Genomic DNA, 19,665 nt, shown 5'->3' on the forward strand with positions numbered 1-19,665 from the left:
GAAGGCTGAGTGTGATAAAGTCCTGGTGTTAATTTCAAGCTTATTCCGATAGAGATTCTGGAGTCCAAACTACATAGAACACATTCTTCCGCAGTACTTCAGACTGTATATAAAGGAGGTGCCTTATAAATTCACTCACTGAAAGTTGAGCGATCTCCAGTCTTTGTTACCAATAACATACACAAACCCTCTGACCCTTGAGATTTAAACAGCCAAGAGTGTGCAATAAGGTTATCCATCATAGGGGAATTGAGGTTTTGAAAGCTGCGTTAGCATACTTTCTAAGGCTCATTAAACACTGTCCTTGACCATTGTGTTTCTATTGTCAAAATCAGTTTCCTTCTAAATTAAACAATTTGGAATACAATTGCTTTTCATTACACATATTTTGGAGATTAATCCTGCACAGACAATGGGGTGGGTGTGTTGACTGAAGAGTTCTTTTAAATTCTGCTTTGCTTTAATTTTCATGTTTTCTTTAGACTCAATTTACATAGTAAATATGGGTAATAGCTGGCCTTCCTAAGATTTTTTTTTTTTTTAAGTTTGTAAATTCTTAGATGGAATTAATGTTATACAAGTTTTGCTGACAGCCAAGCTTCTGGAAGGAAAAGGAACCAATTAAAAGTATCTCAATTTTTGAAGTATCTCAATTTTTAAAGAAATAATTGACTGAAGGTTTTTCAGTCACTTCAGTATGTGATAGTCAGGTCTTCCTTACAAATATCCATGACAGACTTTAAAGTAATTTGCACCCAAAACCTGGAGAATATTGGTTTTAATTCTCGGGTCATTTTTACTCATACAGTTTCATTAATCTATTATAGAATTAGCATTTTTAATACCCTCCGAGATATCATATATCGGATGGAAGAAAAAATAAAACCAAACACCAATTTCTGTTATCAGTTGGCCATCGACCTCACAAGCTTTAAAATAACTTATGGATCAGCTCATTCTGGAGGACAAGACCAAAACCAAGAAGTAGAAGTTACGTAAAAGCAGAAGGAAGCACTGTGAAGAGAGGTAGTGAGGTCCCCAATACTGGAGCTGTCCCCACAAAGTGAAACCACCAACCCCGAGACGAGACTGATGAAGTGAGTGGGTTGAGGGTTGGCCTCCCGTCCATGATTCCAGGAGGCTGGGAATGCATCACCCTCATTTATCTATCCTTCTTATCTCTTTTACTGCCAGCCAATCCTGGTTTTTTCCCTACTCCCTTCCTGATACTACCTCTTCCTCTCACCCCCTCACCTTGGTGCTCTCTCTGCTCTGTAACCTCAGCATTTACTCTTCCATTTAATATTTCAAACATATTCTAACAGAAGGATACAATAATAAACAAGACAAACAAGATCGCTTCTTTGAAGGGTTTATAACTTAGGCTGGACAACAGATAAGTATATACAGACAGATGTAATTTTATACTTATAAATTAGTTTTTATACAAGTGTAAAATTACATTATGTTAGTGGCTGATCAGAGGGAAGTGTACCAGATGTGGGAGGGAGGGCAGGAACCCAGCCCAGGGAGTGAAGGACGTGCTCTCAGAAGAATGATGTTGAAGGTAAGACCTGAAGAATGAGCGTGTGTTTGCTGAAGGGTCTCTTTCTCTCTCCTTCAAATCTGCAGACCCTCTAAAACCCAACTTTACTTTGCAAACAACTGTTTTCTTTTATCAGCTACTCTTAATTCTCTTGCTTCTACAGCTCTGCTTTCCTTGATCTCTTTGCTCAGAAGAGAGACCTCTATTGTTTCTTTCCAATGCCTTGGTGTGCATAGATAGATAGATAATTTTTTTTTTTTTTTTTTTTAAGTCTGGGGTCTACCTGACTTCAGTTGCTATTAGGGGAAAAAAGCCACAAGTGAACATTCACTAGAAGATATGCCTAGGTCACACTGTGCCTTCTTTAGTTTTAATATAAAATTTATTTTTTTTGCAGTACGCGGGCCTCTTACTGCTGTGGCCTCTCCCGTTGCGGCGCACAGGCTCCGGACGCGCAGGCTCAGCGGCCATGGCTCACGGGCCCAGCCGCTCCGCGGCATGTGGGATCTTCCCGGACTTGGGGAAGAACCCGTGTCCCCTGCATCGGCAGGCGGACTCTCAACCACTGCGCCACCAGGGCTGTGTTGGGTTTTCGTTGCTTTGCGCAGGCTTTCTCTAGTTGCGGCAAGCAGGGGTTACTCTTTGTTGCGGTGCCCGGGCTTCTCATTGCGGTGGCTTCTCTTGTTGCGGAGCACAGGCTCTAGGCACGCGGGCTTCAGTAGTTGTGGCTCGCGGGCTCTAGAGCGCAGGCTCAGTAGTTGTGGCGCACGGGCTTAGTTGCTCTGCAGCATGTGGGATCTTCCTGGACCAGGGCTCAAACCTGTGTCCCCTGCATTGGCAGGTGGATTCTTAACCACTGTGCCACCAGGGAAGTCCCACACTGTGCTTTTTGAAATCACGGAAGAGGGATAGATACAGAATGAGGGGAATAAAAGAAAATGATCAGATGTGATCAGTCCTAGCCAGGACTTAACTTGTGCCTCCTCTTCTCTCCTCTTCCTAGCCTACACCACGGATGGTCCAGAGCTAAGGGGAAATGGTTTTCAAAGCAAATGTTCTTATCCAAGAGGGCGAACACAATAATAACATCACCTGATATGTTTAGGCTGCGTTGCTGTACCTGCAAATTAAGGTTCGCAGATCAACTGTCTTTCTTCTGTGCTGTTTGGGAACCTTGACCAGCTAAGTGTATCCCAGGAGGAGGGTCCATCTAAAGGAAATATCTCTTGGGAGCCATTTCTGTAGTGGCCAGGCAGCTTACATCGGAATTCTGAATTCTGAGTCTAGATTCGAATCAGGAGAACACAGCAGCTCAGTCAAGGATAAGAAAGGGGTCACCGGAGCCAGAGGATGTCCCAGAAGGAAGGAACAGAACATTTCAGATGTGTGGGGAGAATTCCTGCCAGCTCTTGGACATATTTCTGCCAGTCTCCTCCACTATACCCGCACAATATCGAACCAATATGGAACCCTGATTCCTAAAAGGCCTCTGAGACCCAGAGGGACGTCTAGGATACAGCTCTAGTCAGTTCAACCAGCATTTATTGAGTGACTACTATATGCCAGGCACTGTCCTAGATTCACAGCTGTGAAGACAGGGCAGAAACCAGCCCTTCCCCTCGAAGGGCTTTCAGTCCTAAGAGGCCCCTTAGGACATGAGTCACCAAGAAGCAGATTAGGTGAATACCACCACGTGTTCAAGATTATCTAAGTCAACAAACAGAGATCACCTCAAAGCTCGGTACACTTTGCTTTTAAAGGATACGTTTCTGAGTACAGGGAGTCACAAATTCTTCACTAACATAGATGGGTCATTTCAGTAAAATTCACAGTTAACATCACAAAAGAAGACACTCAATGGTCAATACAGAGCACGATAGATACAACCATGTTTCCATCTTGAAATAAAATATAATAGGTTAATTGATGATTGCTCGAGCACTTTTTAAGGGAATATGTTAAAAGTGCTCTCAAATGAAAGGGTCTTCCAAGCATGCCTGAACTCATGCTAGAGGTTGAACATGAACCTGGAATGATGACTGGTTATGAAACTGACATCACGAGAATTAAATTCCATACAGCCCATGCTTTCCCTCGTGAAATCACAGCAGGAGATACAGCATTCCAAAACACTGTCAGAAAACGTATTTCTCAAAAGACATTTCCCCTCCCAAGTTTCTACTTAACACTCTTCCAAAATGGTGAGTGAATGATTCCAGCAAAGCAATCCTATGCCCATCTGCCTGCACCATGAACCACATTGAAAATCAACAACAACTCTATTTCTACACTTCAGAATTTTACTACTCCTAAAAAGACCTCTACCCAGATTATAGAATCACTAAGTTTAACGACCAGTCCAAAAGGGCTAAAGCAAACCAGAAATTCTTGAAAGTTAGCATTCATGAGAGTTTCCTGCGTTTTTAAGCGACTTTGTGTGGCAAATACTGAACTTAAGATATTTTCCATTTACCAGCTGTGAGGACAGGGAATGGGGGAGGGGAGTGAGTGGTAGAACACTTCTAATCTGTACACCAATGATGTGTGTCAAATATTCCCCAACCCCCAAGAAGTTGTAGGTACACAAAGTCCATTCTAGGGCAATACAATGACCCAATTCCCATGCTTTTTTTTTTTTTTTTTTTCCCTTCTTCTCTAGTTCTAGCAGAATTCCCTATGGAGAAGATTTTAAAGCTATAAAAATTTCCAAATAACAACAGAGAACAAAAATCTGATCCAGCAGGAGACATTAAGTAGAAAAGAGTTAAACAGAGTTTTCCAAAAAGAAAACAATACCATTCATCATAGACAAAATGCTGTAACACAAGTTTACATTGCCTTTTAAAATTGTTTGTTTGCAATCCCCTCTAATATATCCCTGCCTTTCCATCTGTTTACATATATTTTTGGTTTCTCTAATGCCAACTTAGAAAAAGAAAATCATAAAAATCAAACTGTATACATATAACCACTCCTTATAACTTTCATCCAAGCCATGTATCCCTTTGACCACACTTTCTACTGTTTCCTTGGAACAAAAGATAAAACTCCTCTATAGGTGGCAAAACAACATTTTTCTCAGATTCAGATAAACATGGCCATGTTCTGGTATCAAAAAATATCCTTCTCAATGTGGAGAAAAGGGAACCCTCCTACACTGTTGGTGGGAATGTAAGTTGGTACAGCCACTACGGAAAGCAGTATGGAGGTTCCTCAAAAAAGTAAAAATAGAGCTACCATATGATCCAGCAATCCCACTCCGGGGCATATATCCAGACAAAACTAATTCAAAAAGATACACCTACCCCTATGTTCATAGCAGCACTATTTACAATAACCAAGACATGGAAGCAACCTAAATGCCCATCAGTAGATGAATGCATAAAGAAGATGTGGTACATATGTGTAATGGAGTACTACTCAGCCATCAAAAAGAAGGAAATAATGCCATTTGCAGCAACATGGATGGACTTAGAGATTATCATACTAAGTGAAGCAAGTCAGAAAGAGAAAGACAAGTATCATATGGTATCACTTATATGTGGAATCTAAAACATGACACAAATGAACTTATCTACGAAACAGAAACAGACTCACAGACAGAGAGAACAGACTTGTGGTTGCCAAGGGGGATGGGGGGTTGGGGGAAGGAGGGATTGGGAATTTGAGATTAGCAGATGCAAACTAGTATATATAGAATGGATAAACAACAAGGTCCTACTGTATAGCACAGAAAATAATATTCAATATCCTGTGATAAACCATCATGGAAAAGAATATAAAAAAGAACGTATACATATGTGTAACTGAGTCCCTTTGCTGTACAGCAGAAATTAACACAACATTGTAAATCAACTAGACTTCAATTTAAAAAAAACTATCCCTCTCCAGGTAAGGATCAAGGAAGAAATAAAATACTTTTTTCTCTTTCTTGACTTCTTGTACGTTCGAATGCCTGAAGGGAGTGATCTAGGGAAGAGAAGAGACCCAAAGGGCAATAGACCTTAAAGAAATGCTTCCATTTTTGTTAACTGTACGAGGACCACCAGTCAAACAGGGAAAGCAGAGACTGTTCGTGACAGTCCCAGACCAATGGGCGCTCCCTCTAGGACAATGCCCTTGGACAGCTGTCTTTTTCTCACGGGCATACTAACTTTCTATTCTAACCCCTGAAAACCAAACTCCTTGGTTTTCCCGAATTCCTAGATTTGATCATTCAAGATCTTTTGGATAAATGTTGGCGGAAAGAGTACTGATTTCAAAATCACAAAGACCTAGGTTTCCACCCTGGCCTGGTCACTTGGTAAGAATGTGACCCTCAGGGTTTCCATTCATAAAAGAAAGTTAAAAGTGTGCAGGCTGGATGGTTCGGAAGAGGTTCACAGCGCCGGGTATGCACATTCCTCCTCCTTCCCCCCGGGGACAGAGTCCTCCCCCACCCCAGTTCACGAAGCATCAGGGCCCACCCCTTTACTCCAGCTTCATTAAGAAAAAGCTCCAGGCCATTGCGGTTTCTGGGATCTAAAAGGCACACAGAGAAGTAGACATTTGATTCCCAGAAACAACCTGGCAGAGGGCAGCCCGGCCGGTCGGGGGACCTACCTGATGAGACCTCTTCCAGAATCAAAGTGCCCTTCTGCCCCCATCCGCCCTCCCATGCAAGCTCAATTCATCCAAAGCCCCATGTGGGAGAGCAGTCTGGAAGCCTATATAAAGTCATATTCTTAATGGTTTTGGAGCTCCTTCTCTGACTTGAATTTTTTGGAAGGGCCTTGAATACCCATGATAAGAAAACCCACATGATGAAAATTCTGTCTTAATGGAGCCTTTAATGGTGTCTGCCACACACAGCAGTGGAATCTCCCAAGGCCATTTGAGGCCGGAGTTGCAGTGGAGTCTCACATTCTTTGGAAGTGGCAAAGCTCCAAGGATAGAACGGTTTGGAAAGAAGGGAAGACTAGCACACTGTCACCCATGCTCTTTCCCTTCTCTCCTTTCCTTTAGGTTCTAAGGCGTGGTAAGAGGAGGGAGGTTTGGAGTCTGACAGAACCAGATGGAAAGAATTCCAGTTTAGGGAAAGTATTTAATTTATCTAAATACTTAGGTACTCTGTGATCTTAGGAAAAGTATTTAATTTACCCAAGCCTCAGTTTCCTCATATATAAGAGTACTGTACCTACCTCTTGGGACTAAACAACATAATATGTATAAATCTAAGTCCTGACCATCCATAAGCATCAGTTGCCTCCTTTCTCTCCACCCCGCTCCCCCCAAACACTTACAGCCTCACCACATCCCCCCAGAAGATGCTCAGAGATCCTCTGATCTAAGCCCCGAGAAGCTGCCCACTGCCTACACTCGCAATCTGAGGGTCAGCTGTCCCCCACTTCATGCCGGTGCCATGGTGGTCTTGAGAACCTGGCAGCCACTTTAACTGTGGCCTCTGTCCCCTAATCAACAGTTACGAATAGGAAGCTCTTCCACTGGACCAGCTGTCTTTAGCTCACAGGTTAAGAAGGGCCAAGGCATTATTCACTATTATTTTCTTGGCCAAACTCCAGAATCTTTTCAAAATCTAGATTGAAAAGAAAGGTTAGGGACTTCGCTGGAGGTCCAATGGTTAAGACCCCACGCTTCCAATGCAAGAGACACAGGTTCGATCCCTGGTCGGGAGACTAAGATCCCACATGCCGTGTGGCACAGCCAGAAAGAAAGAAAAGGAAGGTTTAGTACTAAACAGCAGTGTGTACCTCAAGAAACGAGCCCACAAGACTAAGCAGCTCCTCCCGCCTGGAGAGAATCTCTTTCCCCACGCCCCACCCTGAGTTAGGACTGCTCTGACCGTCCCAATGTGGCATAGGTGGTGCTGTAAGAGTTCCAAAGGCCTTGAGACATCCGCTGTTGTCCTCTCAGACGGCCCCTGCCCCAGTAAGGAGGGGGGGCTAGATGGCTGGGGGGCAAAAGGCCGCCTGCGGAGGGTGCCCCCCCCCCCCGACAGCCAGCGCCGCGGTCCCAGGGGCAAAGCCAGGGGACTACAGCTGCATGCGCGACCCAGGTGAGGCCCAAAGCAAACCACCCAGCTGAGCCGCGCCCAGATTTCTAACCCACAGACTCATGAGACATAATGAACTCCCCTCGTAGGCCACTGGGTTTTGAGGCAGCCTATTATGTGGCAGGAGATGACAGACACAAACGCTATCATGACTCAGGTTTGAGAAGCACTGATTCAGCCGTGGGTGAAGGATGTGCTCCTTCTGTATCTGAAAATGAGAGCGTCCGAATAGAGCTCACACGATATTAGGCCTTAAATGCCCTACAGGTACCCCGAGATGCTCTCAGGGAAGGAGCAGCGGCTTATGCTCTTGGCGTTTCACGAGAAGGGTCCCAGCACCACGATTCTGCCCAGTGAGAGGCCAGCTCTGTCTCCGATGTGGCAGCGACTTTGCTCACCAAGGGCGACAGATCCCTGGCATATCCCCGGAAGTCAGCAGAGCCATACTGCTCCGACAGGTAGAGGTCAGCCATCCAAGCGGGGACGCTGATCCCAGCAGAGGAATTCAGCTACAGAGGCTTGGTCAGGGAGGGAAAGATAACAAGGCTTCCGACAGCTTCGTGGAGGGCTTACTGAAGGCTAGCAGGGCTGGACCAGAGGCGTGAGGGCGCCCAGGACAGGTCAGTAGCATGGCACCTTCCCAAAGGACTCTGTAGCCACGTGCCTACATTTCTACAGAGGAAAGGCTGAGGACTCCACAGCGTGCGGCAGGGAAGGAGAACCACTACGAGCTTTCCTGTCTAGACCAGCAATCCAGGTCTGGTTCCTAACTCACATATACCCTGCTCTGCAAAACAGGCCCGCCCGTACCAAGCACTTTATCCCAGAATTCCCCTCGTTCTAAGAGAGGAAGAGTTCCTTTCTTCCTCACAGATACAGTGTCCTCCACCTTGTTAGATGTCTAGCAATGATTTAATTTCGTGCCTTTTCCAGACTGGCCCCAGGACGGATGCCTCCCAAGTAGCCAGGCCTCTCAGTGGAGCCCGAGGTCAGGGGCTCTCAAAGCAGTGGTCTCTGCATCCATGCCTCGGCATCAACTGGGATCTTGTTAGAAATGCAAATTCCGGGCCCTATCCCAGGCCTACTGAATCAGAAACTCTGGGGCAGGCCCAATACCGCAGCGCAAGCTCTCAGGTGATTTGGATATATGATAAACTAAAAGGTTCCGTAACCTCGCCGCCCATTGGAATCACCTGGCAGCTTTCAATGAACGATGCCTCGGTCCCACTCAGAAACTCACGATCAGAAGTGCTGCCAGGGCAAGAGGATTCTAGAAATAAAGCCCCCCAGATGGTTCTAATGTAGAGCCAAAGCCGGGGACCCTGGAGAGAAGCAAAGGGCTTCACAGCACTCAGCTGGCAGACTAGTTACTGATCAAGGCCGCCAAAGGGGGCCTTGAGCGCGAGTGGTTTCATATTTGCATATAACAGAAGACAAGGCTTTTCATTTATACAAGGTTCACTTCAGGCCTCGTTTCACAAAAGAACCTGATCGTTGTTATAGCTTTGCTTGTGTTGACCAGGCGGGAGGGTCTGTGGTTTGAAAGGAAATGCAGTCACACTCCACCTGTTCGATAGAAGGATAGAAGACCAGGCTGAGAAAAACTACCCATAAGCACTGTGGTAACCTGGGAAAAGACAAAAGCATCTGTCAAGATTTGCGATAAGACGACGAGGAAGAAGACAAGTGCATTAAATTTCAAGCCAGCAAGAAGCACAGACAATGTGTCACCAGCGGCAGGATATGACAGCATGATGAGACAGTGGTGCCTCCTTGACAACAGATTACAGAGAAGGATGCTCACCTCCCTGGTTTTTACACCAAGTGACTTTGTTTTGGAAGCAAATGCTTTGTAAAACTTTTATTTATGGTTAAAACCCATCTGTTTAATGCCATTTTTATTGTACTATTTTTAATGCCATTTTTATTGTACTATTTTTCACCAGGTCCCTATTTTCTAAGACCCATGGTTTGGTGAACCGTGGTATTCTTCAAGACCACAACCTCTGTATGCTTTGACTACAGGTCCAAGCTAAGCCTAAGATTTTGTTAAAAAAAAAAAAAAAAAGTCTTGAAGCAGGTCACAGGTGTCCCGGCAGAAGACAGGGCACAAGAACAGTGTGGGAGCCGGAAAGAAGCTCCTGGCTGGCCAGGGTCTAGTCCCTTGGTCATACAGGTCAAGGTCATCACTAGGATGCTGGTGAAGACGATTTAGACCCTGACACCAGAGCTAAGAATCCTTTACTACAATCAGCGCTTCTCAATTTTCTAATGTGCAAAAACACATCTGGGGACCTTATTAACATACAGGTTCTGATTGGTTAAGTTGCCAGAGGATGCTGGGCCATGGACCACACTTTGAGAAGCATGCTGTGGGCATGTGCAAAGTTTGGGGCTGGGGATGGGAGTGGGGGAAGGGAGGCACCAGCTCGAGGCTGGATCGGGGGTTCCGATTTTTCAGAACATGTTTCACACCTAGTAGGCCGGTCCTGCCAGAAGAATCTATTTGCATGAATAGTTAAGGAGAACCTATTCTAAGGAAGGAGGAAATCAAGCAACTAGCGTGGTCCTGTAACAAGGTTCCTATTAAAGCAGTCTTGACTCTGAGTATCTCCCCATGCCACACAGCCCAGCACCCAATGACTCAGGTTTGAGTCTACAAGAGGATAAGTCAAAGTATAAAATCTAAGAGCACTAAAAATGGTATAAAGCACTGAGGAGTAAAGGTGAAGGCCCCATACTGATAGAGGGTTAGGACAGAACTGCTGCACGGACCCAAGCCCAGCTTTGCTGGCCCAGAAGCCCCAGGGAATCATCATGACCAAACAGGAGGGATCACAAGACATGGGTATCTCAGAGTTGAAAAGCATAGCTGATTTCCTAGATCTTAGCCACTCGTTGCAGAGAACAAATATTCTCTATTGAGAAACAGCCTCTTTAAGGAATCCGCTATAACTGAGGCCCAATGGACAGGCAAGAGTAACTAATAACCTGGAATAAAGTCATATCTGGCCCGGAAAGATTTCTTCTTTGAAATGACAGTGCGGCTACATCATTCATTCATTCCAACATTTACTGAGAGCTTCCATGCCAGCCATGAGAGTAGGTGCCAGGGATGTAAGAGCAGTTAAGACACGGGCTCTCCTCCCCAAAGAGTGAGGGCAGCCTCATAAACAGACTACTAAGCAAGGTGAGAAGAACGGGAGGACCCATACAGGGGCTATAAGAGGAGGCTACATATAGGAGCGGAAGAAACCAGTCATTCTGTCTGGGGCTCTAAGGAGGAGCTCGTGGAGCTGGTGATTTCTACGCTGAATTTTGAAGGCACGGGAAGAAAAGATGCAGAGGGAGAAAAAAGGTCTTGCAGGCAGACAAACAGCATGAAAAGTGCAAGGCCCATCTAAAGAAAGGTGAGCTATTTCTTTGACGGCGGTAGAGTCTGTGTGGCTGGGACACGGGGTACGCGGAGGGAAGTGGTAATAGATGAAGCTACTACCGTAAGCCACAACTATTTAAGCTGCAGCCATCCAAAAGGCGGATTCCAACTGTGCACAAGAAAAATTAGTTTTCTCCCCAAATCTCTCAGTATATTACTGAGCAGCCATCATTTTGATATTCCTAATTAAACCCCTTACGGGCTTTAAAGGTTTCTCATATTAAAAAAAGATGCCAGTTGGGTTTAATAAGTTATGGCATAGCCATACCATGAAATGCTATGCAGTTATTGGAAATACTGTTGTAAAAAATTAATGATGGTGCATTAAAATATGAACGATGTATTATGTTTAAAAAGGCAGTTTAAATAGATTTTTTCGCAGAAGAGGAAATAAACACATATCTACCACTACAATATAGTTCATATGGTCCTAGTTTTACGTGTGTAAGAAAAATTTATTCGTGTGCTGATGGTGGGAAAGAAGACTCTTAAATATATTCAATAAAATGAGAAATAAGATTAAATGCCAGCATTTAAAACAAAATTTTAGCTCTGCAATAATGTTATCCAACAAATATTTTAACATCTCTACTCTGTCTGGGGTAGAGGAAATACAAAAATGAAGAAGAAATGTTATCTGTAGGATGAACATCAGGTCCTGTTCCTGGGTCTGCCGCCAGCCAGCTGTTGAGCTTGAAAAAAAAAAATCACTAAACTGCTCGTCTCTGAAAGGAGTAGGTTAGATCCCTGAGGTTCCATCTAGCCCTCACAGCATATGTGTCTGTGCAATGGGATCAATTCTCTCAAGGAGCACAAAATCAAGGAAAGGAGCAATAATCAGACATGGCTCTTAGGCATCCAGCTTTACCAAGACTGATGGGAAATCCCCAGGAATTCTTGACATCCCCCGACATCCGCCCAGCAGCAATGCAGGAAATCTAGTCCACTATCTCCAGCAGACTCAATGGAACCATTTCCTTAATGAAACCCCCCTGCAGTCCCAGATACGAAACCAGAGGCTCTCCTTTCAAGCCCTCCCTCCATCACCCCCCATTCCTCCAGTTTCCTTCCCCTTCCTCAATCTGGAATAAAATCCAGTACTGTCATCAGCCGCATGCAATTTCCAAGGCACCCAAGTGTGTGAGGAATCAACAATGCTCCTGGAAAGCATCTGGCAGGAGCTCTTGTCATTCCTTCACAAGCCTCCCCAGTGTACTGAGCCCAATGGAACAGAATGGACTGTTCTCGTAGATCGTTTTCAACCAAATGCAACCAATGCTTCTAATGCTTTTAACCGTTCCTAGTGACGTATTTTTACTTAAAAATTAAGCCTGGTGTTATTTCAAATGTCCTTCCTCCTCTAGCTACAATGACAAATGCTCTGAAAAAGTATGATATTCACTTGCTATCCAACAAACTCCTGACCGTGCAATTGAACCAAGACCCTAACACGAGATAGCTCTGCGTTTAACACCCGGGTGCCAAGAGAACTTCCCTCACTCTCCACTCTCACACTCACTCCCATGCACGTCTCAATTTAAAGCACTGCAGAAGCTAGCTACTCTGTTATTTATTTGTTCTTGCTTTGCAGAATTCTCAAGCCGGAGTAAACATTAATCATAACTTGGTGATCTACTGGGTAACCTTCCTCAAGGATACTACCTTTTTTTTTTGATGGATATAAAACCATTTTGGGAGGCAATATATCATTTTCAACATCTATATTATATACATTCAAAGGAGATTTAAAATACTAAATAGTTTTGGTAAAAACAAAGTGATTATTTGGTCTGTTCTAAAAAGTCATATAAAATAAGTTCCAGTTTAAATAAGAGGTTTAGTATTCTTGTTGAAATCGGAAACTCTTTTAGACTTAAGTTACTTGGGGAGCAAATAAGTATTATTTGCAGCTAGTAAGCATTAATTGAAAAAACCAAGAAATACAGACGGGTTTTAAATGACCAGTCTCCTTAGAAGACATCATGGAACTAGCGTTATGAAATAGAGTCTATTTCATAGAGTTACACATTCTGTTTAAAAAAAAAAAAATCCCAAGATCATGATTCGTCCTGGCTTGGGCATCCTGTAACAGCTTAGTTCTTGCAACCTGATAAACAGCAAGCGAATCGGTTGGAGTTAGGTGTGTTGCACTAGTGAAAAAGAAAACCCACCGTGATTACTGACAGCAGGGGAAAGCCAGCTCAGCCTTTCAGCCCCGGCTCCGGCATCGTAGGGGTGGTCACCCATTCTATAGGCAAATGCAGTTAAGGGAGGGAGAAAAACAGACACTGTGTTCAGTCTGTTTCTTGGAATCATTCATTGAATTTTAGAGTTGGGAAAGGCCCCTAGAAATAACCGTCTATTCTAACGTCTGAATTTTACACGTGAAAACACAAAACCCACTTAGTGCTCCCTAGAAAAGAAACTGGATAGCCTATTATAGAATTTTCAAAAGGGAGAGAAAAAACTTAATAAATAAATAAATAAGGTCAAAATATTGAGGAACTAGAGTAGGTGACCACCTACAATTTATCTGCAATGTGATCCATCATTTGGAAAACTACGTGGACCACCAAACGTGCACGGAATTAACATTTCAAACGTACAATTCCGGAAAAACACAACCCAAAGTGTGACTTTATAAACCTTGGAGAAAAGACAAACTGTTATGCGAAATTAGCTTGATTTTGAGAGATTTAGTACATTCATTTTGGAAATGGGGATCATTGTCATGTACACTTTTGATTTAACTTTCTGTCATTAATTAACACCACTCACAAAATTGGCAAGTGAAGCATTTCCGATTAGCTATAGCAAATTGTACATGTCAGCTGCTCAAAAACTCTAGAAAAGGGGGGGCAGAAAAAAAGGGTCTGCGGCTTTCGTCAAGGGTGTGCTGCCTTAAAATAAGAAAATGAGACTTAGAGCCAGAGAAAGGAAGCCTAGTATCCTTTCTAGAGGAAGAGATTGCAATGTAGAGGACTTGGAAGCACGTGAATATTGCAATGTTTTTATTTCCCAGGATATTTAGAAGAAGGTAAATACACTCTTTGCGGGGAAAGGCATTATCTTTTTGTATTACTGAACCTCTGGTTATTTTATACCTCAGTGAACGCACACATAATATTAATAACTCATAAAATTATATAGCACCCAACAGTGAGCAGAGCTGGCCCGGGATGGGTGCAAGCTGAACTCCTCATAAATCCACAGGGCAGAAACCTGGCCCCTATCTAGACACCACTCCCCAGACATGCAGCCCCTCGTTCAGTCTGAAAGCGCTGACGCAGCTTAGAAAGCAGGTACCTGATTGTTTTACTGTGACGCAGCTGTTAACCCGCGGCAGAAGCCTGTGGTTTAGATTGGCGATTACAGACCCCAACAGCTGATAGAACATTCCCTAAACCGGCAGGTGAAGAGGCTCTCACCTTGCCAATGTTTGTCTTGCTTTCTCCCTATAACACATATGTAAAACATTTTTTAAAAAATCACAAAAGAGTTCCAAGATTTCTGCCTCATTTAAGTAAAATCTAAGAGGAATCATAAGAAGATCTCACTCGCGTTTCTGAAACGCTTCCACGGATCTAAGTTGCTTTGAACCACGAACAGAACTATTCTTTGCTAGTTTTTGAAACAAAATAAAGATGTCTATGTGTGAAGCAGAAAATCCAATAAAGCATATACTTTCCCCTCCATGTTCTGGATTCACAGTAATTTACCTAGATTTACTTTTACATAATAGACGATGGACTTCAGCAAGTTACTTAAATGCTCCAAGCAATTGTATTTCAAAACACATGACTTTTCAAACCCCCAAATGTAGTCTTGAAACAGAAAAGCAGTACTTCACTTCGTATAGTTATTTTAGCAACATTTCCAACTTAGAGCGAGTTCTCTCCAATTTAGTACGAATTCGCCTTGCCTCTCGGTTTAACAGCTTCATCCAGGTGGAACTATTACTTGTTATTAAGAAACAAGTGGTTTAATTAGTCTTCCCGCTGAGAAGGAATATTTGTTACTGCCTTTTGAGTTTAACAAGCACTTAAAAAAATATATGCTCAACCCTACGGACTTTCCTACCCAGGGATGTTTGCAATAACCTATGTTACTGTATTTTATTTCATATTTTACCTTTCCTCCACGACGCTTAAGAGACAGGCGCTCCAAAACCTGGCTCTCTGCGCCCAGGGGGACTAAACCAGGGGGCTTGGCCACTGAGCCCCGCTGAGCAGAAAAGGCAAGTCCGAGTCCCTAAATGCCCTCGGGTTTTGGCGCCTCGGTGGAGGCCACCGCCACACTAACCAGGTACAACCTACTGGTCCCTGAAGGTTCTGCCGCCAGTGTCCCTAACGCCCAGCAAAGGCGCGGACCTCACCGATTCCTCAAACCGCACCTTTTGGTCCAAATCATTTGTCCTTTCTTCTCTCGGAACTTAAAGGCTAGGCTTGCAATTCTGAAACTTAACGGGACTTGGGTCCTCGACTGCCCTCGTCGGTCAAGGTCACTCAGGTCGGCGACCTGGGCTGGACCCGTGGCAGAGGCTCCACTCGGATGGATGCGCGCCCAGCGCTCAGGCCCAGCGGCCGGCGAGCGGGGTGGGGTGGGGCGGCGGGGGAGAGGGGGGAGAGGACGCTGGGGGAACGTTCCCTGGACACGCGAGCTCGGGGGCCCAGAGTGGGTCGAAGGATACCAGCTCTTGCCATCTTCAGGTATCTGTGTGCTCCCGCCAGGCACGCGATCCCCTCCAAAGGGGCTCACCTCCTTCCCTCGGGAGGCGCGACGTCGCGGCCAGTGCCAGACATCGCCAAGGCCGGGCCTCAGCCCAGCCCCCGGGCAGCCACGCGGGCGTCCTAGGAGCCGCTGATCCGGGGGCCTCGCGGACCCGGCCAGGCCACCTGAGAGCAGGCTATGGGTGCCAGGCAGGTCCGGGTGCGCGGCACTTTCCGAGCCCAGAACCTGGGAGGGGGGCCCCGGCTTGGGGGAGGTGGCCAGGCAGCGAGGATCAGCGACTCCAGCCGCAAGGGGCAGCCCCAGCGCGGACCCGAGCGCGGCGATGCTCGCGGACCCCAGCCAGCTGCTCTCCGAGGCGCCCAGCCCGACCGCCCGGCGGAGGAGAAAGGGCGTCACGGCCCCAGGCGTGTCCGCTGCAACTAGTGTCCCCGGTTCCCTCCGAGCTCGCTCCCCGCGCGCACCCGGCCCCCCGGGCTGCGCCCCTGCCCCCGCCAGCCCCGCGCCGGCCTCCGGCCCCGGCCGCGCCTCACCTGTGAGAAGCAGACCGCCGAGCAGCACGCAGAGCAGGGCCCCGGTGTCCCAGCAGCTGACCATGGTGAGCGCGACGCGGCCTGCTCGTCCGGTGCCCGCGCTCCTCGCGGGCGCCCGCCGCAGCCGCCCGAGCCTGTCTCCTCTCGCTCCGGCCCTCCGCCCCGAGCGCCCCTCTCCGCGGCTCCAGCCGAGAGACAACCACTTCCCCCGGTAATCCTCGCAGCCCGGCGTCCTCCGGCCGTTGCGTTCCAGCCCCGGAGCCCGCTCCGAGCCGCAGCCGCCGCCGCCGCCGCCGCCGCCGCCGGGGAGGAGCCGCGAGGAGTGCTGATCCCGCGCGCTCCGAGCCTCCAGCGGACCTCGATTAAGAGGAGACGAGGGCGGGGGCGATTTATAACCTTTCCCCAGCCCACTTCCTACCCCGGCACCTCCTTCCAGTGACGTCAAGGGGTCCCCCACCCCTCATCCGCCTCCCCACCTACCCTCTTCCTCCGGGACCTGATTCCCTACGGCTCGGGAGGGGGCGGGGGCCGCCGGGCGCGGGGGCGGGGAGGGAGCGCGCGTGGGGAGGCGCGGGCGGCGCGGCCCCGGAGCGCCGCCGGGCAGGTTCACGGTCCTTGCTCCCGGCTCCTGTCCCGGTCCCCTTCTCCTCCTTTAGCTCTCAGGAAATCCCTGCAGTCTCCCTCCGCCCGGCTTACTCAGCCCTGGGGGCCGCCCGAAGCTGGGAAGGGGACAGGGCTGGACCTCCACCGCCCGGCCCCCGGGGCGGAAAGTCCGACCCTGGGAAGCTGGCCGCGCCTCCGCGACGGTGTCCTTGGCACGGAGGGGCGAGGCGCAGGCCGGCTCCCTCCCCCTTCCTTGCTCTTCCCGCGCTGTCCCGCCGCCCCGCGACTCTCCCAACTGTCCCCAGACGTCTAGGAAGGCGCCGGACACCCTCGGCACAGGGGACTGCGCCAGGAGCGCCCGCGGGGACCGGACGCTTGGCTGGCACCTTCGGGAAGACAGCGAAGCCGCTCGGGTCCCTGGGGAGCGCGTCTGTGTCTTTTTCGACCTCACAGATGCACCCGCCCAAGTCATTTCCTAAACCCTCGGCTTCCTAGAAGCAAAACAAGCAATAACATCATGATATCTTGTAAAAAGCTGGGACATGAAGCTGCTCCTGCAACTTTTAAAGGCCGAGCACTTGAACTTTATTTCCCAAATGCTCGAAAAGAGTCTTTCTGATGGCTGCTTGCTACGCAAGATGAGTGACTCCACTGCCCTCCGAACAAAACCCCGGGGAATTAACATGAGGCACCAGATCATTTGCGATGACACTAATTCCACCTCGTTCCCCAATTATGTTTCCATTACCTCAAAGGCTGATATCTTCCTAGGCTCCACGGAGCAGCCCAGTCTTGTCCCTGTAAATACCGCTGGTTTGAAAAATACTTCTACTGCAAAATGCCAGATGGCCACGATAAAAAGGAACGTGATGGCTCCTAAACACTGGGCCAGCGACTCTTCCTGAAGGACTGGACTGCCTCCCGCCGGGGAAGGTTAGGCAACCCGGAGTTGCCACACCTCTGAGCGGCAGGGCCAGGACAGGTCCCCGCCGCTGGGAGCCCCACGCAGGAACAGCGCGTCCGCCCGCCTGGCGCTGGGGCCCGGGAGTGGCAGCCCCACGCGGCTCCGAGGAGAGTGAGACCACGCGGAGCCTTTGCGCGCCTGCTGGCTTCTCCACTTTTTCTAGGGCTTCTACTCCCAAGCTTGATTCCTTCAAAACCGAAGCATCATTCCGTGAACAGTTAATTACGTATCTCAGGGTTAGAGCCTGACAGCGGATCTTAACGCACAACTGGTCCCCCAGCCTCGGTCACAGTCTGGGACACACCCGCAGAAACGAGGTGTCCCCCTGCCTCACTTCAGAGCTGCTTGTCCCTCCCATGCTCTCTCGCAAGAAGCTGGCTTAGAATCTGGAGAGGAGGTTGACGCGTAAAGAGGCCACGACATTACAGTGTGAGGATCCCAGTGCTGGAGGGAGCCTGGGTTCACGATGGGCACAGAGAAGAGGTGGTCCGTCCGAGAACTCAGGAGCGCTTCTTAGGAGAGACACTTAGCTGACCCTGGGGGAAAACGGTCCATAGTACAGTCTACAAAATTTTACTACAACCCTTCAAGTGCTATCTGAGAGACAACACTTCACATACCGGCTGTCAGACATGACTCTGCATCGAGTTTACTTGTGAAGCCACAACGGGTATCTGATGGATAGCTGAAACAATCTTCACGACCTCAGACGTCCATCAACAATACTAGCATAGGGACTTCCGTGCTGGTGCAGCGGCTAAGAATCCGCCTGCCCATGCAGGGGACACGTGTTCGAGCCCTGGTCCAGGAAGATCCCACATGCAGCAGAGCAAGCAAGCCCGAGCGCCACAACTACTGAGCCTGCGCTCTAGAACTGGTGAGCCACAACTACTGAGCCCGTGTGCCACAACTACTGAAGCCCATGCACCTAGAGCCAGTGCTCTCTGCAGCAAGAGAAGCCACCGCGGTGAGAAGCCCGTGCACCGCAACGAAGAGTAGCCCCTGCTCGCTGCAACCCGCGCACAGCAAGGAAGACCCAACGCAGCCAAAGATAAATAAATAAATTTTAAAAATAAAATTAAAGAAAAAAAACACTGGCATATTGCTCAACTATTTAAGGTTAAAAGAGTCCTGGTCGAATCTAACTTAATTTACACCAAAATCATTCTGCATTAAGAGTGGTCTTCCACAAATTCCCAACTATTCTTTCGAAAAGTTGCAGGTTTTAATTATAGTCAGCAATTTCTTTACTTCTTGCTTTGTTAGTTGCATTAGCCTCCTAACAAAGAGCCCAAGATGCTACAAGTTCTCACAAGGTTTTGTTCTTAATTTCATTTTAGCTCAGATAAATATTAGCATTTAGATAAATGAATATCTAAGCTAAACTAATGGGAAGTAAAGGTATGGTTCTCAACCCCCCACCCCCCAAAAAAGAGATAAGACCTTTGAACAAGAATGGGCTACAGCACCCTTCCAACTAAATCACTAACGAAAGGGGTTTTATAGATAACAGTGATGGAAAAGATCAATTTCAACATGCCTGGTGGGTATAAAAAGCTATTGAAATAGACTATCTGCTTGCTTCCTGCTCACATACAAAAGAACGTTTCATCTCCTGCAAAACCAGACATTCTCTCTTGTTATCAGCTACAAACATTCTCTCGAGGATTCTTTCTAGCCCCTATTCAGAGGCACACTTGGTAAAACCAACAGCTTTAATATTCAAGACTGAACAATAGTGTGGGAGCATCCCTGTGAGAGACAGGAGGGAACCCAGGGCCTCATCTTCCTAGGGTGGACCAA

General features: G+C 47.3%; 1 protein-coding gene across 3 annotated transcripts in view; it reads right to left on the reverse strand.

The window, feature by feature from the left end:
- FLT1 (fms related receptor tyrosine kinase 1) overlaps window positions 1–16,729 on the reverse strand; it is a 172,753-nt gene extending 156,024 nt beyond the window's left edge. For 2 of the 3 annotated variants that reach the window (XM_032610754.1, XM_032610753.1), the window contains exon 1: window positions 16,296–16,729. In XM_032610754.1, coding sequence (XP_032466645.1) covers window positions 16,296–16,359 — 64 coding nt within the window. In that variant the 5' untranslated portion in view covers window positions 16,360–16,729. The remainder of the gene's footprint in view (window positions 1–16,295) is intronic. The other variant, XM_032610755.1, reaches the window with a different exon arrangement.
- Window positions 16,730–19,665: the final 2,936 nt, after the last annotated feature.

Source organism: Phocoena sinus, chromosome 18 (assembly GCF_008692025.1).
Source record: "Phocoena sinus isolate mPhoSin1 chromosome 18, mPhoSin1.pri, whole genome shotgun sequence".
NCBI lineage: Eukaryota > Metazoa > Chordata > Mammalia > Artiodactyla > Phocoenidae > Phocoena > Phocoena sinus.